This window comes from Calypte anna, chromosome 6, assembly GCF_003957555.1.
Source record: "Calypte anna isolate BGI_N300 chromosome 6, bCalAnn1_v1.p, whole genome shotgun sequence".
Lineage (NCBI taxonomy): Eukaryota > Metazoa > Chordata > Aves > Apodiformes > Trochilidae > Calypte > Calypte anna.
This window is the reverse complement of record NC_044252.1, coordinates 34547512-34569488: the sequence shown is the minus strand read 5'-3', so window position 1 is coordinate 34569488 and position 21977 is coordinate 34547512. Positions and strand designations below refer to the sequence as shown.

The 21977-nt window shown below is 42.5% G+C and overlaps 1 protein-coding gene across 2 annotated transcripts; it reads right to left on the bottom strand.

Annotated features, from left to right (window-relative positions):
* Positions 1-1591: 1591 nt before the first annotated feature.
* Positions 1592-20013, bottom strand: GLRX3 (glutaredoxin 3). 2 transcript variants are annotated; one of them, XM_030453483.1, is made up of 11 exons: positions 19869-20013; positions 15675-15783; positions 12751-12825; positions 11945-12146; positions 8338-8510; positions 8184-8245; positions 5981-6038; positions 4168-4220; positions 3480-3519; positions 3274-3366; positions 1592-1871 (listed from the first exon to the last, which is right to left on the bottom strand). In XM_030453483.1, exons 1-11 carry the CDS (start codon positions 19940-19942, stop codon positions 1821-1823), a joined length of 990 nt encoding a protein of 329 aa, XP_030309343.1. In that variant the 5' UTR covers positions 19943-20013; the 3' UTR covers positions 1592-1820. The 2 variants fall into 2 exon arrangements, with proteins under 2 accessions (XP_030309343.1, XP_030309344.1); XM_030453484.1 differs by lacking the exon at positions 19869-20013 and adding an exon at positions 17222-17322.
* Positions 20014-21977: the final 1964 nt, after the last annotated feature.

Here is a 21977-nt window from a genome sequence, read left to right as displayed (position 1 = left end):
TGGAAGAGACAGAAGCTTGTGGCTTATTTGAAAATTCATCTCCAGGATGTATCTGGAGCCTGTAGAAGTTACTGCATGTACCAGAGACACAAAAGCCCCTGGAGCAGAGGAGGCTGAGGGGAGACCTCCTGGCTCTCTGCAACCCCCTGAGAGGAGGTTGGAGCCAGGGGGGGGTCGGGCTCTGCTCCCCAGGAACAAGGGATGAGACAAGAGGAACTTCTGGCCTCAAGTTGTGCCAGGGGAGGTTTAGGTTGGAGCTGGGGAAGAATTTCTCCCTGGAAAGGGTTGTCAGGGCCTGGCCCAGGCTGCCCAGGGCAGGGCTGGAGTCCCCATCATCCCTGCAGGGGTTTCAGAGCCCTGGAGATGTGGGGATGAGGGACATGGGGTGGGGGTGGCCTGGGCAGGGATGGACTTGTTATCTCATAGGTCTTTTCCAACCAAAATAATTGTGTGATTCAGAAGTTAAATATAGTTATAGCCACACAGCAATGAATCCCTGCAGCTGGGCCCTTTGGCCACTCCACTCATGGGTGCTGTTCTGCCCTCTGCCCACGGCTGTCTCACTTAAGGACAGACTCACTCAGCATGGGACAGACATCTGCACCTCCTCCAGATCAGCTGCTGCTAGAAGGGGATCAAATCAGATCAGGCTCCTCTGAGGTTAATCCAAATGAGGCCTGAACAGCCCTGAGGACAAAGACCCCCAACCTCTCCAGGCAACCTGGTCCCCCTTTAACTGTCCTCAGGGCTAATTATTGTTTTTTTTCCTCACACCTTAATGCTCAAGTACAAGAAATAACAAATCTAACCGAAACCTTGGGACAAGCAAGGGAAATCAGAGATCAAAAGAAAGAGAACAGTACAAGGAAGTAGAACAGAAGTTACAGGATGTTAATCGTAGCCAAACACTGATGTCAAACACTTCAGCAGCCATGCAAGCTCCAGCCCTCACTCACCTCTCCCCAGACAGACCCTGCAGCTCTGACACCTCACTGCCTTTTTGCCTCTTCTGTGCTAATCACACTTTTTCCTTGGATGTCTCCTCCTAGGTACAGGTGTTCACCAGCTACCTGCCACCAGCACTTACCTTCCCTTGCCTACTTCATCCCGTGGTGAGTTTACCCAACTCACCTCTACCTCACCCACCACAGCCCCACAGTCTCTCCTGTCCCATGCAAAGCCAAACTTTGCCTTTTCCCCATCAGCTGCCCCCGTTCCAGAGGCAGAGGGATCAGGTATTCCTACAGGAAAGGCAGAGCTCTCCCCACACAGCAGCAGAGTCCAATCCATGCTCCCCAGCACTCAGGTTTTGGCTGGAATTGTTTCCCAGCCCATTCCATGCAGCTTCCCCAGCCACAGGATGCTCCTGGGGACACCCAGACACCCCACACATCTCCCCATGGCCAAAGCCCCCCAGCTCCTCAGACCACAAACCCACCCAAAAGCCCAGCTGGGGGCAGGGAAGCCCCTGCACCAACCCTCCCATTGCCCTGCCCAGTCTGTATGGTACTGCAATGGACAGTGGGGTCACTACTCATTCTTAAACATCCAAAAGCAATGGATACACAGAAGGACTTCAACAACAAACCCAGAGTTCTTTAGCATTATTTTTTAATTGAATTTGAAGATCTTGACATTATGGTATCTTCAGTGGAAACACATTTCCATGTGTAGCATGTGTCTGGTGAAATACAGAGAGTACACAAGGTGCCTGTGTTTACTCCTGATTGCTTTCATGGGTAAGTTGTCTATTGCTCCAGTGTCACCTAGAAACAAGGAACTGTCCCAAGGCTTTCAGTTCCCCAGGAGGCCCTTTGCCATTAATTTTCTCCCTTCAGAACAGGCAACAATTCACCACTTTCCTTCAGTTCCTGTAAGAAAATAAACACAGCAGTTATTCTGGGTTTACATCTTGTGATGCTGCTGATGTTTCAGCAGGGGCAGTGCACAGGGAAGGAAACCAGTCTGCTGGTTATGAAGGGAACCCACTAGAGGTCCCTCTTGACCAAGAGACTGAACATCCCTCATGTTGGATTTAAATTCTATACTTAGTAAGAGAGGAAATTTATTTAGTGAAAAGATACTCCTGCCAATGAAGGGGTTGTTAGCAACCTCTCCAGTTAAAGCCCCTGGTCTGTCTCCCACAAGACCTAATTCAAGATATATTTTAGGCATACACCAGATTTTATAACATCCAATATGCCTCCAACAACTGACAGATTTAGCTATTACTACACATTAATACAAACAAGCCCATTCAAGATTTGTAAGAGTCCTAAATAAGCAGTTCTTGGCCATATTATCTTGATGATTTGAATTCAAATTACAAGGTTGTTATCTAGCTGAAGAGACAGATAACACCAGGAAATGGTTTTAAATAACACATTGTAGAACATACATTCTTTTCCTACATCTCAAGAGAAGCAGCTGCCTCAACTTTATTTCATATTATGGAAAGCATTTTAAAATACTGACAACATTCATCTGCCCACACACGTTAGTCAGTGGGAACTAAATGCAGTCTAACAATGCAAACAGACAAATTATATTTAAATTCCAGTGAGAGAAGTATTTTGCAGCATCTCTGCAATGCCCTAGACTATACTTACTGATCACTGAAATAACCCACACAGTTGTTAAATAAATAAAATTAAAGTAATCTATATAATTTAAGTAATACCAGTATTTTTAGAACTAAATGAGATTTATTGATTGTATCTTCCCAGGAGTTACAATGTCTGAGGAATTGGCTATAAAACATTCAGACAAGAATGGGCTCAGGAGTATTTGGGGTTTAGAACACTGTGCCTTCTCTGTTACAGAAATCAAAAACCACAGTAACAGATGCAGATCTATTTTTGTTGCTTCAGGGTCTGTTCAAACAACTACAATAAACCTTACTTTCTTCCAGGAATGAGACTGTTTGCTAGGAAAAAAATGTCTCGCCCACCTTATTTGAGAAAAGCAATGTCAGGAGTAAAACCAGGGAAGAGAAACCTGTAAAAATGCACCCACGGGGTAAAAATGGTCTTTACAGTAACAGGAACTGACTGCTGTCAAGAAAATACATTTCACTGCTAAATCTCAGCATATGAGAATGCTGGAGATTTAGAGCTCCTTCCAACTGTATGCTGAGCTAACAGAAGTGGCAGTAAAAGCAACCAAGCAACTCAAGATCTAGGGCCACTCTGCAGGAATTTCTGTGTTGTGGGCAGAAAACATTGCTACAGTTTTAAACTATTTACATCTCCAAAAGGATTCTCCCATTCCTACCTTAACAATATCCAGCCCCCCGACGAGCTCACCCTTCACATACAACTGGGGATATGTTGGCCAGTTGGAGAAGGTTTTTAATCCTTGTCGTACCTAAGGAAAAGGACATTAAATGTAAAGGGCATTAAATGTAATTTAATGTAATTAAACTTCAACCTCTGCAAAAGTAACACTGAAATCCTCAGTGCTGGATAAAACTTCATTACCTCTTCATCCTCCAGTATGTCAAACGTCTCATAATCAACCCTGGGAAACAAAACAAAATCAGTGCCACATGGTCAGTGAGAAGGAACAATTTCCAAGGTGTATTTTGATACAGAGTTATCTCCAAAAGCCCACCCTAACCTCTGGTCATCAAGACAACTGCTTAACCTCTAACCAGCAGTAGAAATGAACAGGAGTTTATTCAAAGCAAGATGATAGTGATCTCTGCCACTACAGAGAGAAGAGCTTTGAAGAGGAAAACTGAGGCTAGGTAACATGAGAGGCTCCAAGATTAAGGAAACAGATCAAGAGGGACTGCTCCTGAGCAGAGCTGCTTATCAGAGGGGAAGGATTTCTTTCATGTCAGCAATCACAGCCAAAAAAATTCACTGTTGGAATAAGCTCCTCAATCCAAGCAAGACAATCACTACGTGGTAGTGGTGAAGCAGCCCAGTATAGCACACACACCACATCTGATTTGGTATCAAGTTAGTGCAGTAGTGATTTACACTATGGGGTAGTACAGAAGGATACTTTAGAATACTCTTAAACAAGGAAAATGATGTTTGGGGAAGTTTTCTACCAATATATTCCAAGCTCTTAAATTTTAAAATGTGGTTTTTAAAACAGAGCTGGCTTCTCACATTAAATACAACTTTAAAAAATTTAAAAATTAAAACACTTACATACCCTGTACTATTTATGATTTCTATAATTTGCTTGCTGAATCCACATCTTGCCATCTAAAATGGAAGACAAGCATGTTAAAACATGTCTCTCCTTTATTTAATCCACAAAACTCCAAGTCCTCAAGCTACACTAAAGCTTTTACCAATTTATTACCAGAGATGACCCTGCTGAATGAGCAATACTCCTAATCCTTTTTTTTTATTCTTCTTCATATTCTCTGAGCTTTAAACAGGACTGGATTTCCCCTTATATAGTCTGACAAAGTAAATGAAAACTCTGAGAATTCAGAGCACTTCCTCACTTGTGGTGTTGGGTCAATCTGTTTGCCAGGTTTGGAAACCCTATCTTGAAAACTCCTTGGGCCAAAAGGCAAAGCTGCAGGTAGGGTGGGTATAAAAGCCTTCCATGCATTTGTAAGAGAGAGAGCTGTTTTATTCCAAGACATATGTACCCTTTCATTTCCATTCTGGAGAGAGCAGCAGCTTAGGGTCAACAGATAAATAGGTTGCATGTACAGTAACTCCCAGCTGGAATTAATAATTGAAGGTATCTACTGCAAACTCCCCAGACTGACAGTGTAAGGACACAGAAGATTCATCATCTTTCAGACATTGCATTTTCAACCCAGACCATCCATCCTTATGGCTGATTTCACTGCACAGCTCACCCAGAGCCAAAATGTATTTACCAACTTGCCCAAACTCTTGTTTTCTGCAGACAAGACAGAGGTTTTAAAGGAGACAGACACTCAGCTGTTTTTAAAACCTAAGCCCCACTATCCCACCCCTGTCTCAGTGAGTCAGCACACCCAGGGGCTTCCAGTGGCCAGGAAATGCCTTGGCAGCACAACCCACTGCCCTCTCAAAAGCACCAGGTGTTAATACACAGAGAAGAAGCAGGGAACAAATGAGAAAATGAAATAGCAAGGCAAGTCATACAGCCACTAACTCCAGCTGGTGTTTAGGATACACTAGCCCAATGAAAAGGTTGAGTTAGGTGCCATTCAAGTTATTTTGACAAGAAGAATTGCAGTGTCCTGCTGGTTGAAAGGGAACAATTTATCCCCTGATGACTCTGTTTGAGCATGCCACACAAAACAACAGACTGACCTTCTGGTTTACAGCCATTTGTTATTATTTTAATCCTGTGAGCACTTGTCTGTCTTCACTATCTTTATTTCAGTGAGGAGGATAATTAAGTGCAGCTTAAGAGGCACCAGGCACAGACCATTCCATGGATGTGAGGAAAAGGGAGGATCATTTGTGGTATGTGCCATTACACTTCAGCCTCAAAAACAGCAAGCAGCTTTTTTTAAAATGCATTTGTAAAAGCATAATAAAGTCAGAGAAATTAAAAAGGATAGGACAGCCAATCCAATTATGTCAGCAGAGGGAAACATCAAGAAACATGCACTCAGAAAACGTTGGGCAACAAAGTGCATGCCTCAAGTAGGACAGGCACTGGGGCAAGCACTCAGAACATCAGAAGAAAATCCATTATCTGCACAGACAACCAATAACTGGGACCAAAAGGACATGCACAGTTCTGCCATCCATCCCTGAGCTGCAGTCAATGAACAGAGCTGACTGCAGGCAGCAGGGGCCTGGGTTTCACTCTAACACAGCTATCAGCATTTTAGCAGTGTGTTTCCACCAGGTAAAACAGGGACTAGGCAGCTTATAGCTTATTACCAAATAAAGAGATAAATAATAACTTCTCAGCACCACTGATTTACATTGAGCAAGGAAAAGAAGGTAACTGCCCTATTTTCTAAAATAGCTTAAATTTCATCTACTCTGCAACATAATCTTACCTCTTTGCTTCCCTTCATAAAGAGCATCACAGGAGCTTTGTTTATCAAGCCTTTAAGCCTGCAGAAGGCATGAAAAAGAACATAAAACAGCTTGGTCACTATCCCAAGCTTTGTTTCAACAGGGAAACAAATGCAGAAAGTGGAACCACAACAAATTACAGCTTCCCCAAATGCATTTAAAGCATTATTACAAGCAATTCCATTCATTAAATTGCTTACAGTAACTCTGGTGAATGAATTTGTACCATCCTGTTGCTTTCAGAGCAACACTTCTCTAGATTAGCCTCTGAGTATCAAGCAGCAGTAAGTCTGAGAGACTAAGATGGAGTGTTTGAAATGCAATGTCTGTGTTTACTGACAGTCTGCTCTCTCATATTTCTGATTCTCCAAGTGAGAATGTCTCTTGCAGAGACAGAGCCATCCCTCTTGTCCATCAGGCCTCAGATCTATGGACTCACCACTACTGACATCCAGGAACAGATCTGCTCTGCCCTGGACACTTTTGGTCTACACCTCCAAAACCCTCAGACACTGCCCCCTCCTTTCAGGAAAGGCTTTCTGTGACAAATGATGGGAAATATCAGCAAAGATTCCTGTCCAACAGGTTTCTTGCTAAGGGCAAACTATCCCCTGCAAAAAGCAAAGCAGGGGATGGCATTTGGCTTGACCTGCATGTTGCAAGAAGTCTGGAGAGCTCAGATCTTTGCAAAAGAATCAAGATTCTGTTCCATGCACCTCTGCATATAGAAACTTCAGAACATTTTTTCCAACCAAGTGGTCTCCAGATTTAAAAAGCAAGAGCAAAACTAGTGGCTACAGCAAGGGTGAGCTACAGTAACCTGAGCTGGTTCTCAGGCTGCCAGATCTGTTTTGTTAAACTAAGCTGACTTCCAGAGTCCATTTTCAAGATGCAGTTAATTGATGGGAAGAGATCAAACACTGAGCAAGGAACACAATTTATCATTAAACAGAATCACTCTTCAAATTACCTTCTTTCCTCAAAAGGATTAAGCAAAGCAAAATCTATGTATAAATTCAATAAAGTTTCAGCTTGTGCAAGTTTCCAAAAAGGAAGAGACTGGAGAAAGCTTTCTAAAATAAGTTTTTAAAAAGCCATATCAAGACAATTTCATCTTTACCCATAATTTCATCTCCAAATGCAAAGGGCAGTGGTTTTCTGTGTGTGTGGCCTTGGTGAAACAATTTACAAATTGCCCTAGCAGAAGGTAAACCTCAGCCACAGAGCAAATTAAAAGAAAATTAATAAACACACAGCTGTGAAAATATAGATTATTACCATATCCAAATGGTTTGCATTATGTTATTTCTCTACTGTGTTGAGAGGGCTAAAGAACCAGAGCCAATCACCCCTGGAGTGCTATAAAACCTGCTCTAACCACTGTCAAGAGGGAATCTATGCTAACACATTTGCCTGCTAGGTACAGGCCACCTTCCTTGGAACACCAGCCCCCCTTCACATCTCTTAATGGCACTATTCACATAAAAACTAGAAAAAAAACACATCTACCAGCAACTCCTCAAACAGAATGAGTTGTCAGGTATCTGGAGTTTGACTGCCTGGGGCACATCAGAATTTCAAACAAGAGCAAATCTTCACATGGGAAGGTTAAAGGAGGACAAACTGGATTCTAGATGTTGCATCTGGTTCAGGAAGCAACACACTTCCCATTGCTGCACCAGGAATTCATCCTGCCAAAGTGAAAAGCAGGGACTGAAGCACATGAGTAACCCAGAAAAATGAGGAGACAAGCCTAGATGTTTTCTCCAGTGACATCAATTATCAAGTCCACCCCAAGTAGAGCCAACAGAAATCACTGATGTTTGAAAGATTATTTTTCCAGTTATCGTTAAATAATAAATTCTTAAAAGACAGACAAGAAGGAATCTATGTATTTCTGCTATAATTAAATATTAACAAACTACAACAATGCTAAGTAGAGCCTATTGGAACAGTAGAGCTTCATGCATATGTAGCAGAATAGCTTTATATGAAATGATGTTTACTGTAAAGAAAACAGAACATATTAAACAACTGCAGGATTTCTGTAATTAAAGAAAATCTTGACATACTTCTGATAAGTCCAAGAACAGGAATTTATACAGGAGTTTTGTCCTGTACACATGAGCATACAGGAAACCTGAGAAGCAGACACCCTTAACATAAGGACATAATCCACCTCACCTGTCCTCCAACTTCTGTGCCTTTGGACAGATTGTGTCCAGTTCTCCAGATGCCTCTAGCTCCTAGGGGGATTGAAGAGAAGACAAGTCAGATACAAAAAGCATGAAAAACATCTGTGACAACTAACAAGGTTAAGAGTTCCTCAGTTTCTAACCTTGACAATATCAAGTCCACCTATCAGCTCTCCAGCTACGTAGAGCTGTGGGTAGGTTGGCCAGTTAGAGTATGTTTTCAGCCCCTGACGAACTTCTTCATCAGAGAAAATATCAAAACTGCTAAATGAAACACCATGTTTGTTCAGGATCTCCACCATCTGCTTGCTGAAACCTGCAGACACAAAGAGAGGAATTACACATAATTTTAAATAAAGCATCCCCATGTCTGTACTAAACCTCACTGGCTTCAAAAAACGCAGTTCTTCTAGATGGCAAGTTCAAAACAGCTCTAGTGTGTTGTTATTTGCTCTGTCAATATCCTCAAATATTATAAAGGGTCAAAAAACATTTACTATGGGATTACAAGTACACAGACAGCTTGGTAAGCCTGGTTTAGAGAGCTACACAGTGAGTAACCTACATGTAAGTTTCTCTTATTCCAGCTCACAATTAAAGCCCAGTTAAATGCACCCCTTATTCTGTCTTTTCCAGCTCTTTTTCATTCAGCATTCATAAAGAAGAAAATCTTCTCCATGACCACAGCAGCACCTTCAGCAGCCTTCTTCTCACTTCTCTAACTGCACATCAGTTACTCTGCTTGCCCACTTCTTCACACTCCTACTTGGGAACTTCTACACCAGCTAAAACAGAGGCTAACACCCAATGTGGGAACCAGGATTTAAACCCACTGCTGTGTCACTGGTCCAACTTAGAAACTTGGGCTTTATGGTTTCTACCACTTTTGTTTTCAAAGCATGGCCTTTCCCACTCCATGGTAAAAGGCAGATTCCTTTTTATTTTTTTAAACCCTTTATGTTCACATGAGTACTTAATACTGTTTTGCTGCCCTTGTGACACTTTCACACCATGTTTTGTTTTCCTTTATGACATCTTCATGATGTCCTGTTCTGACAACTCTGTCCCAGCAGCATGTTAAGCACTAAATATCATGATGTAATCAGCCAAGTTTATTATGTGGCCAATCTTAGAAGGAAAGTTTCTTCTCCCTGTAGCCAAGCATCACTTAATTTGTAGAATGTTAGATGTTAAGATTTCAGAATTTTCAGTCTATAATCACCTAGATACCACACTAGAGGGAAATCCCCACAAAATTCAACTTTCAAAGAATGCTCTTTCTACCTATTTGGTTTTCAGTTCACCACTCATTAAAGAAAAAGATTGTTTTCTTTTTAAAAGAACATAAACTGTTTTTTAAAACATTAATCTCTACAGAAACTCTTCAAAAGCAAACAAAAAGAACAGCACACACACACACCACACCCAATTGGGCTGTACCCTTCACATCAACAAGTCCATTCCTTAGAGAGCAACCTGAAAGGAAGGAAACCTCAGACTGATGTTATCCTCAAGTATTCCAACTCCTGCCACTCTTGCTTTCATGCACATCCCTCTGAAGAAACTAGAAGCCTCCTCAGTAATCCCATCATATGGTTTGTAAGAAGACTCCATGATAGTCTGTCCATAAATCAACATGATGATAATGCCTGTTCTACATCTTTGCCAACTCATTCTCCTTTGGATTCAAAAGCCCTTGCAATCCTTCCATTTTCCTCAAAGAATTCCAGCAACTGCTGTACAGACAAATGAAAGCCTCTATATAAATGATTAAAAAAGGAGACAATGCTTAAAGGCCTTAATAAAGGAATGAAAAATAAAGAAGATTTAAATGGGGAAAAAGAGCCCAAGTGCCATAGAAGAATAACCTTTGATTTCAGCTTACAAGACCACCTATTAGTTTCTGAAATATGGATTTTTACTGCAGTTTTCATGATCTGCAATTTATTGAGATTTGAAGCAGCAGTATTTATATGTATGGCATCTTAAGTTGCTTTTCTTTCTACAACTGAAGTGTTAAGTTCATGTACAGCCTGAAGTAAAACACAGAATCTCAAATTTTTCATACATCTGGGAGTTCATTAGTAAACAGCTAAAGGCTGATTGCTGATGGTTATTCCACAGCCAATATATTAACTCATTTCTTCTGTAAGGAATTGGGGGGGGAAGCTTTATTTTAGCTGTAGGCAACTGCATGCAAACCAGAAAGATTGATTGGTTGTGTTTCATTTTGAAGGGTTATGGTAGCAGTCTGGAAGTGTTATGCTTAGGGATAAAATGCCAGAACAGCTTTACTTTCACAACAAAAGATTTAGGTCACATTTCTGAAGAAATGGCACACATGCATTACAGGGAATAATTCAACTGCTAACAACATGCTTTAAGCAGTTATCTGGATGATCACAAATGCCACTCCAGATTCTGCACCAATAACATCACCCTAAATAAATGACAGAATTGATGAGGCAAACCAGCAAACACCTCCACAGCCCAAATGAATCCTCTGAAATAACACAGCCCAGGTAGCAACCACACACACTGCCAGACACCCAGAGCCCAGGGCACCAGCCTTCCTTTACACTGAGCTGGCTTTTCCACTGAAATTAGGAACTACAAAAAGACCCCAAAATACACTGCTGGATAGGGTTCTCTCCACTTGCCAGCTGCATTGGAGACTGGAGTGCAAGTCTGTTATTTGTATCAAAACAGATACAATTCAAAAATATCTTCACCTTTAAACAAGCCCGGCTCCTTTTAAGATAAGCTTCAAAGGCAGGCAAGGATTACACTCCAAAGGGATGACATGGAAAGTGCTGGTTGCCAAAACAATGCCCCCAGAGCCAAGGGAACAAGAGAGAGCATAACCAAGAGCTGCCAAGAGTACTGCTGAGCCAGGCAATCCCCAGCCTACACCAATGTGGCTCTGCTGTTAACCTCTTGCAGCCCACCACAGAAGACCCTACAAACCCAGTTCTGCACTGCAGCTTCATGGGACTGAAAACTTGGGGTTTTAACACCTGCTCATGTCCTTTCCATTCAGAGGAACACTTCAAGTTAGCGAGCAACCCAGCACTCAGAACAGTGAGCAAGGGTTAAGAGCCCTAGGTTTAAAAAACAAACCAACAAAAAAGGATAAAAGGATTTCCACTGTAGCAGAAACACACACTACTGGTCTTTCAATTCAGCCAGCTGGGATAGTCTTGTGTTCTTTTTCCAAATGGCAACAGTAATCCCAGATACTACTCAATTCTTGTTATTTCTTGAACTGAATCTTCCTCTTCAGACTATTTGACATTGTCACTGTCTGTACCTTGATGCACAGATTACATCATGAGTAAACACTGAGCTACCACAGAAAAAGCCTCCTAGTTCTGTGAACTCCTAGTTCAGTGTCAGCACTGCCCATCACGTATTCTTTAGAAAGCCCCCTACCACCTCTGTGATTCCATTTCCAGAATTTCACTAAGGCAACAGCAATGCTCCAGCTGCACACCAGGGAACAGCAGTGCTGCAGCTGCACACCAGGGAACAGCAGTGCTGCAGCTGCACACCAGGGAACAGCAAAGCTCCAGCTGCACACCACGGAACAGCAGAGCTCCAGCTGCACACAAGCAACAGGACAATACTTGCCCTCAAGCTCCCGGGTGTGCAAGATGCTTCTGGGCTGCATCTCCCCAAACCCGAGGAAATCCCACAACTATCTCAAGGCAAGTGCTACCCCGTTGAACACCAACTGCAGCTCATCCTTACCACAGCGAGGTTCTTTGGGAGAGCCTTTCATGAAGAGCATGCAGGGGGCAGCAGTGATGAGCTTCCTGAGCCGCACGTTCAGCTGTTCCTTGGCACCACCGCTGGGGACAGCAGGCACCGAGCTGCCAGACCCGTGGCGCTGCACCTTTTTGGTCAGCTCTGGGGCGTGGGCACCATCTAATCTGTCAATTTTCTGAGAATTCTAAGGAACCAAAGCACAGGCTCGTGTTAAAGGATTAAATTCAGAATTTGTACCGTAATAAAGGAATAGTAAACACCACCGTATAAAGTATGGATTTTCAGACATGGGTGGATTGGTGTATTGATCTCCTGGCCAGGCTTTAGTGCCAAGACTCACAGAGTTCTGCTGGCTGCCTACTCAATGCCAGAAAATTTGCTACTAGAGGAACCTATTACAGAAAGTTTTAAATTTTATCATCACAGGCAAACATGACCCAAGACCACCTATCATTTCTACCAAGAGGTTATTTACTCAGGGTTTTGCCATGTTGTAGAAGTTGGATGAGAAAACACTACTGAAATGTTTGATCCAGTGCAAGTTATAACAAATAAAGAAAGAAACATGTAAAAATCACAAAGAAATTAGGAACCTCTGAGGTATTGCATATAAAGTGTAAGAATAATTTCCATCTTTATTCAATTTCACTGGATAGACTTAAATCAAATACATAAGCTTCTTCACTGAAAGTTCCTAAGGTTCTGCTCTTTTGGCAGCAGTGTTAAAAAAGCATGTATATTAAGAGCTCAAATGGAATTCATTTTCTCTTAAACCCATACTCTCTTACCTTAAAGAATAAGAATGTTGGAACAGAAGTAATTTCATATTTTTCAGAGACTTCAGGCAGAGCTTCAGCTTCCAGCTAAAAAGAAAAGATACAAACCAAAAAAAAAAACCAGAAAAAATATTACTTCCATAATCCTCTTTAAAGTTTGACTGTGGGTGTCAATCCTGTCCAGAATGTTCTTACAGACATTTTATACATTTAAAAAGGATTTGATGCAGAAATTTGTGACACATTTGCATTTAAATGAGACTCCCTGGTTTGGTGTGTAGTCCAGCAAGTCTACACTGTGTCAAAACAGGTTCAGAGGTTTTTATTTTGTTGCACATTTCAAAAGATGCCCGGAGGCTGCGAATAAAATTTTTGGTGCACTAGTGACCTAGTAAATTTTCAATCATATGCAGCTACTACTATATTGAAATCCATAAATCATTGACCCCAGTTATGTCATGATTACAGTGCTTATTTTCTGCCCACAGCGATTCTTACTGTTTGCTCTATTGACTAATTTCAAGGGGCAGTACATCATGACTGACATTTGCAGCCTTCTGCAAATTATGAAGAAAAAAAGGAGTGTTTCTTCAATAAGCTATTGATGTCTAGTAAATTCTATTTTTAACTCCTGCAAGGCTACAGAGCACCGAGTGGCAACCTTGTTGAGATTATTGGTTCTAATTTTATCCAACATTCAAATGTGTGCCTTGAAATTACAGAATGCAGTAATTTGCCAAGAAAATACATGCTTTAATTATCTCAAATCTGTGATTTGCTGAGTGTAAGCCAAATGCTTACTTGAATGACAAGATCTAGTACAAGGAGTTCTAAGACACTAACTCTGAAACAGCTGCAGAGCTAAGAATTAAGAAAGTGGTGATAGATCAACATGTTTCACACAGAAACCTGCAATTCTGTGTACAGCAGGACAAGTCTTCCAGATTCTTATTCCACAAACCACTGGGTGAAAAACAAGCATCAAGAGAGCTACCTGGCAGTACATGCTCCTGCTCAGCCCTCTCCACTCTTAGGCATTTGAGAAAATACCATGACTGGCCTCAGTACCACCCCACATGTTGTGAACAGCTCAGTACTACAGCACTTTTCCTTTTTGCTTTGCTCCAGCTGTGCAGGCTCTTGGTGAACTCACTAAATACAGATGCAACTCAGTAGAGCAAATCCAAACCAGGCTTCACCCCTCCTTCTGCAAATCAATGCACCAGCAGGATCAACTGAGAAACTACAGCTATGAAATGAAAGCTGGAAATAGATCCCAATTACCTATTCTCTTCTGAGTGGCAAACTCCTAAATGACTTCTACCTATAATAATACTTTTCTTTTCCAGCAGAATTTCCTACTTACTCTGGTTCCACTCTGGTGAGGTTCACACACTCACAGCAAATTTAATTTCATGGTCAGTGACTTGCTCTGGTATGGGTACAAACTGCCCAAAACATTGTTTCCAACTCCTTCTGGATCCAGTCACTTTCTTTTACCCAAACTAACTCCTAAGAGTCAGGCTATGCAATGACTCAAATGAGAAACTGCATTTAGAAAGACTTCAATATTTATTGTCAGTTTTCCAGTTCATTTCATTATTCCATAGCTCTGCTCTAGAATATGACTGCTCATGATTTACAAGGCAGTAACCAGTCCTGGTCACCTGTAACCATGGTTCTTGCCAATTAAAAGGAGGATTGGCTATCCTGAAATACAGACCAAAATCACACAAAGAACTTAAAAAAAATAAAATCAAACATTCCTCATGGAGAACAGTAGCTTTTTGCCTCTAAACAAAGGTAACATCAAGGGGAGGGGGTGAGGAAAAGGAGGTGCCATTATCCTAATTCTGCAACACTGGATCAGTTCAGAACCTTGTTACTAGAAATTAAATTACAGCTGAAAAATAAGGGCTATAAATCAATACATGTTTATAACAATAAAGAGAACAGTTTTCAACCTTCCTTGGGCCTACTAAAAGCTAGAGCAACCTATATAAAGTTTAAGCATCTTGAATTTTTGAAGTGTTGAAAATCAAGTCTTTTGAAACTAGGTAAATAAATACTGCCATTAAAACAGTTCTGTCCTGTTTTACAGAGAGAAATACCAACTGAATCATTAAAAACCCACAGAACCTGAAGCCTGCAAGAAATCAAACTAAACTGCTCACACCCAGCTGGCTGCTCCATTACTCCCTGCCCTCATAATCACAGAGGTGTCTCATTAACAAGAGAAATTTGTTTTAAATCAAATGGCATGTTGATACAGCACATTCATTTTTCCCTCCACACTGGTTCTGCCAGGAAGTTGTGCCAACAGCCTCACAAAACTGCAGCATCTCATTTGTGCTTATACCATCCAGCACTGCACCACTGCCACCTTAGAGTGACAATGTTGAACACTTAGATTTATCTTCCTTTAAACTTCAGGAAGATTACTGATCATTCAGCATCAGACAGAAGATCTATAGCTAACCAATAACATCATGGCAACAAATGAAACCTCCAGAACTGATCAGAACACCCTTGTTGCCACATTAATCTCATATCCAGGGATATAAAAATCATGCTTTAAAAATATAGCTACCTATAGAATTAAAGAACTGACACATTGCAGCCATAGAGAAATGCATAAGCCAATTTGTTAGGTGGAGTAGCTAATGAAAAATAACCTTCATTACATCTTAGGAGACTGATCATTTTCCCCCTTTTTTTTTTTCTTTAAACAGCACAACAAAATGAAGGTGGTGTTGAAGAACTTGCATCTCAAAGATTTTTTGATGCATCTCTTTCAGATATTCAACTGGCATCCTTAAACACGAAGCCATAAAGGAACTTGAAGAACAACTTGACCCATATTTTGTAATACTTCACTTCTACTTTGTAATTAACAGCTCTACTCTGTTTAAAACAAGCTCAGCTGCCTCACTTACCTTCACAAACGTAACCTGCAGGTGTTCCTTTGCTAGTGCTGCTATAACATCATTCATCTGAGCACACTGAGGAGCCCATGGTGCCCAGAAGTGGACAACTACAAGGGACCTGTGGAAAAAAAAAAACAAACAAAAAATTAGAATCTATGAGCTTGTTTTTCCAAAGCACTTCTAAAAGTTTTGGTGGAAATATAACAGAATAGCCTCTTTTTTTTTTTTTATCATCACATCATCAGTGAGGTTATGGTTCTGATCTGAAAGCTGATTAAGACCAGCAGTTTACAGATTAGTAAAAAATGAAAGTAAGGAAAAAGGCAGGTTTATTTTCTGCAAGCACCAGCCCTGCAAAATTAGATCTGAGCTCAGAACAGTCCATGCCATCTTCTCCAGGCTGCCATCTCCTGTATACAAGTCACCAACAAGGCAAACCCAAAGGCAAACCAATTTTTAAGGACAACAAAACAGCTGTGACACTTTGAACCAATTTCACTGCTCACAACCCACCCCAGTGTTTAAACCTCAGGAAAGGCTTATTGAAGGGATTTACTTTTTATTTATAAATAGGATTTGATAGGGACTCCTTGTCCAAGCTGACAGCACCTCTCTCTGCTCAGCAAACCAGCTCCAAGAGGAAAGCTTCCTGCAGTCTCCTGGAGGAGAGCAGAGGAGGAGGCAGGTGACAGCTCAGGTAGGTGCCCTCAGAGCAGGCAGCTCTGCCCAACCTCCCTGCAGCTGTCAGCTCACAGACACATTTTAATTAAGACTCTGGAGCCAGTGGGGACCTGTACTTGGAAGTGCTGTCCCCATGCTGCAACTGAAGGGTTTTTTGCCACGAAGTAATGAGGTGAAAGTAATTAGGTAGGTGGGGAAGCAGGGGGGAGTCATTTATATGTATAAGAATACCCAGTCACAACAGACAGAGGGTTTTAAAGTGGAAAAAGAAGCAGTAGTTCAATATGTCAGAAGACAGACAAAGGTCTGATGCAGAAAATTAGCAAGAGCTTTGCTCCAGAACTGGTTTTCCTGTACTTGAGCTCACCACATCCTTCATCTGAAATACCAATTATGAGACCTCCTCCATCGTTCTTAACACACTGACTCTGATAAGAGCTCAGAGAAGTTGCTAAAAACGGATCAAGGATGGACAAAAAATACCTTTTTGTTTTTAAATCAAGCTTTATGACACAACACTCTGATCTACTGAGCTCTACCACAGCTTTTACAACTGCAGAGCCTGCAGTTGTCCAGCTGCCATTCCAACTGCACAATGCCTGCACCTTTAAAAAAATGACTTGTACACCTGTCAGACTACAAGAAGCACAAGAAGACACTTCCCCTGGCTAAAAGAAGGTGGAAGAAAGCAAAGCAGAGAACAAAAAAGCAGTCTGGTGGCTCTGTGGCAGGCCAAAGCTACCAAGAGGAGCCCAGTTTATTTCAGTGTGCATGGCAGGGCACATCTGCTCACAGAAATGTCACCTCGGGGCAGGCAGAGAAATGACCACATGGTTATTTAATCCTCCTCCCACCAGAGCCTGGCCTGCCCTCACCAAACACAGCTGCAATGCTCTCCATTTCATCTTCATCAGAAGTCTTCATTTACACCAAAGAGGGGTTGTTGTTGGGTTTTTTTTTTCTGGGGGGGAGGGGTTGACAAATGTATTCACTTCAGATTATTCAGATTAATTTGGCAATTTGACTGCCCTCGTGGTATTTGAGCACTTTAAGCTTGAAAACCAGCAAAATTCCAGATGTCAAGGACAGAAGTAAACAGGGAGTTAGCAAAATGAAGCACGAGTGATTGTAAAAATAGTATTTCTTATGTTCAGCAAAGATGTTTGAGGATTATAGCAAAGGTTTTTTGCAAGTCCCAAAGTTTCTCTTCCTCTATCACTTATATTTCACATTTTAGAACAAAGGTGTGGGCCCCAAAAATAAAAAAAACAAATAACTTTTAACTTTTTTTAATCTTCAGTGGCAGAGGAAAAAATCAGGACATGTCATATATTTGCTGTGGAGAAATGAAAAATGCAAAGTCTTGTACCAATAGTTTAGTCTAAAAATATATATATATATATTATTGAAGCAGGCTCACAAATTATAGCTCTAAACCAAAGAGTGTATTGCCTGTAGAACCAAGATAGTAAGACATTCTCTGATAGGGACAGCTAGACAATAATTACTCCACAGGTCACCTTCCTTTTGGGCCCAGACACAAGTATTTTTTAAGTATTTATGATCTTTCTGACAGGGAGCCCAAGTTACTTGGCTTTATGAGATGATTCTCCTTGTTTCTAAGTAAAACAATGGATTGCAGACCAATAACAGAAGTGGTTCAGTAGTTTTCAAGACCCTGATTATTCTTCTGCAACCATAACATCTAGGTACATTTTCAAAGAAAAACTGAAATTTCCACATATTCCATAGCACAAAGCTTACTAATAACTTGATGTCAGACAGACAATTTTCTGAAACAAGAACTCCCACAAACTGTCAAAATAAAAGTGCTGGCAGCTGCAGCTGATAAGTGATAATTCTATTACCTTGGGGGGGGAAAAAAGGCAGTAAAACAGCATGAGGTCTAGCCTTAAAAATCCAATGCATTTTTTTTGGTCTTAAGTTTTATCTTTCGAGAGAAAGATACATCTTTGAAGAAGCTTTCTCCTTTCCCTTCTTTATTAAGTGAATGTTTACAATTGTTTTTACACCACTAGTATTCAAATTCACTTAATAATATAAATATATTAAGTATCTTAAGTTAGACAATATATGTTCTTGAAGTTCTACTACCTTTCAGAAACCAGGAAATAATTTTTTAAAGTATTTGGGATTTGTTATGTTCTGTAGGCACAGGTTTGTTTGGTTTCTCAACAGTAACAAACCCTAAGCCAAATATTTACAAATTCATCAGAGGAAGAGCTACCATTAATATTAACTCATCTTAAAACCAAAACAATAAACATAACATAATAAACATAAAAATTTCCATTACAGAGAAACCTGAAGAGAACTTCAAGTATTACTGAAAATAACTTCAAAATACTGTATTTGTTCCTGAAGGCATTTTCATCTCAGTATGTGCAGGAGAGAGAAAGTCTCCTCTGGGATGTCCCCACACAGCAATTCAGTTGAAGAATAATTCCAGAGAGGGAAAATGGAAGTCATGCAGCAAGTTCCAAAGAATCCAGTTTCCTCTTCCCATCAACACTTACCAACGTTTCCTTTGAGAATGTTAGGGCAGCAGTTCCACCATCCTGTTTAAAGCACCCATTTAACCTGTTTTCTCTCCTGATTCACTCAAAGGCCACTTGCTGATGTGGAGATGGCTGTGACACAGCACCTGGGTTTGAGCCCCAGGAAAATGCACACTCAGCCAATGGATTAAAAGAATATTGGTCACTCCACCTTTCACTCAGCAAAACAAACCAGAAAAGCTCGCTGCCAAACCTGTCTTTTTGTAACTGCTGAATTAATTATTGCAACTCTTTCCTGCCAAAGGAGGGAAAAAACCTTGCAGTTTTCCCTCAAACATCAGTGCCCAAGGCCTCCAACAGCAGCCCCAGGGGCTACAGAGAACCAGGGGCCCACCCTGAGGGGTACCCATGGAAAGAGGCCAATTAATCTTTGTTAGAGCACAAATACAACAAATAAACAGCTTAAGGAGAAAGAAACCCGCCCTGCTGCATGAGGGATGAAGGCTTTACTTTTGTATTCCTTCTCAATGAGCAACGTGATGCTGCAGGAATAAACTCGCTGGCTTTGCTGACAAGTTATGGCTCAAGAAAGAAAAAAAAATAACAACAGATCTTCTGCTGCACACAAAATCAGTTTCAGTTCCCTGCCCGAGGAGGCTTCCCCCCCCCACACACACACACACACACCACGCAGCAGGTCCCGCAGCCCCCCGGCCCAGAGCGCTCAGCACACAAGGCCCGGATGCCGGCCCAGAACCTGGGTTCGGTTCCCTTTCCCTTCAGGCTGCCCGCGGCAGTACCGGACCCGTTTCCCTCCCCTCAGCACCACGCTGCTCGCTCACAACGCGCGGAGCGACCGCCCCGCACCCCCCCCGCGCCCTTTCCTCACCGCCCCTCCCGTTCTGTCAGACCCGACACGACCCTGCCAGGCACCGCTCCCTCGGCTCCCGGGAGGCCGCGTCCCGCTCCTCCCCACCCTCCCCCCGCCGTCTCCCCGCCTCACCCGTCCTTCCGCTGCTGCAGGAGCCGCTGGAACTCCTCTGCGGACGCGGCCTCCGCCACCGCCCCCTCCGCCATGGCCGCGCTGCGGGGAAGGAGCGGGAGCGGAGCGGGAGGGAGGAGCCGTCCCCACACCTCAGGCACCGCGTATGCGCGTCCCGCCCGCGCAGGCGCCGGTGAGGGAGGCGGCGGCCATGTTGGGGACAGGGGTTGGCGGCGGCGGGGGCTGTGCTCCTCTGTTTTATTGCTTTTAAATTGATACGGAGCCCCGGGAAAGGAAAGGGGTTTGTAAGGTGGGGTTTGTGGATGCCGCTTCCCCGCCTGCCGTTCTCGGGAGGGAAGCGGATCCGTGAATATGAACGTGAATTGGGCGCTCCCGTGTGCGGCAGAGCAGGGGTCTGGGTGCTGAGGTGTTTCCTGCGCGGGCTCAGTTATGTTCCTGGAAACAGCAGCCACAAACAAAACCGTGAACTGCCTGATCTGATTCATTCTGATCTTTTATGGGTGAGGAAAACAATCCTCGTTTATATAAAATACACCCATTTTTATGTGGCTGGGGTGTATTTTTAAGTAAAATCAAAAAGCTTACCCAGCTGATAGTCTGTGGATAGCAACAAGCAGCCTCAGACAACCAAAGTACATCTCCATTTCTTTGCTGGAGAGGGTTTTCTTGGGTCAGGTGTTCCCTGCAGAAGATGTGCATGTCTTCTGTTTCTGGCCTCTTAATTCGCACAGTGTCTTGGAAAGGTTTGCAAAAGTTACTTCCTCTGCTTTGTTACTGAGCTCCTAAAGACTGCAGCATTTGCATTTCTACTTCAGGCCACGAAGTCTTCACCTCACAAGAAATTAATCACCTCACAAAAATCACCCGTGTGGATTTACATGATCATTCTTCACAACTTCCTGAATGAGCTTTCATACCCCTCATCACCTCTTGACAAAGCTCAGCTGCTGCTTCTTCAGAATAACGCCCGTGGAGGTGGAGAGCTGTACTCACCCAGAGGTACCTCTGAACCCCCTGGTTTCCATGCCAGAGGAGGCTTTCCCAGCACAGCTGCTGTTTGCAACGTTTACACCTGCACAGCAGGACCCCCTGCCACATGCTGACACATCTAGATGGCTGTGCCACAAAATGCCTGTTTCTTACAGTGCATCCTGGTCCAAACACAGGAATCTGAAATGGGAAGTCAGTCCGCAGTGCTGGCAAGACTCCTAAACAGGGTCTGGGGGTGGAACTGGAAGAGGTGGCTCTGAAATAATTAAATGAGTCTGATTTCATGTGAATGGATTTGGGTCTGGTTCAAGCCCTGAAATGACTTCTGCATCAGAAGTGCTGCAAACTGGATTGCCTAGATTTAGGGTTATTTTTCCATCAGGTGTGCCAAATTCTACGTTAAAGAAAAAAAGAACCTGTGGATTCTTTTTGTGTGATACACCCTCAGGCTCAAGGAATGACAGAGCACGTACTGTAAGTACAAGTGGATCCCTGGTGAAGAATGATCTCTAGAAGGAATGAATGCCAGGGACAGCTTGACAGTACGTATGCCCTCCTGCAAGCAGCTTGATCTAGCAGAGCAGAAAGGGCAAGTGAGCGAGGATACACCCAGCAAAAATGAAGGAGTTGGATATTACCTGGAATTTCAGCAGTGCAAGAGAGCAATGAACACTGCTGGATTCTGCTCAGTTACATCTTCTCACTTGCATTTTGATTTCCCCCTTTGGAAGGAGATAAGGGGTGCAGAGGATACCTTAGCTTCATCAAAGAAGAGTCATCCTCCAGAAAAGAATCTTCTGCTGATCTTCTCAGAATTAAAGTGAAAGAAGTTCCTGCCTGTTGTGGATTGCTGTGCTTTCTGTGTGGCCAGCTCTCAGGTGGGAGCCCGTGGGAATGTTTCTGGTCTTCTGTCACAGGAGGGAGTTTGCAGATGATCCTTGGAGGCTTCTGAATGACTCTCTGGAAATGTGATTGAAATTCAAGTGCTTTCCAGTGACTTGGTTTGAAATAACAAAGGGCAGCCTGTTCTTTTAGGAACCCAGGAGCCAAGCCGAGGTGTTCTGGTGAGCTCAGTGCTCAGTCCTTGCTGCTCAGAGCTGTGGGTTGTCTTTGGGAAGT

Bases quoted from the DNA above. Each gene is read 5' to 3' on its own strand.
- GLRX3 (XM_030453483.1), bottom strand. From the start codon at position 19,942: ATGGCGGAGGGGGCGGTGGCGGAGGCCGCGTCCGCAGAGGAGTTCCAG. The intron at 15,784-19,868 runs GTGAGGCGGGGA...TTTTTTCCACAG, and splicing joins CTGCAGCAGCGGAAGGACGG to GTCCCTTGTAGTTGTCCACT. The intron at 8,246-8,337 runs GTTAGAAACTGA...CAATCCCCCTAG, and splicing joins GTGGACTTGATATTGTCAAG to GAGCTAGAGGCATCTGGAGA.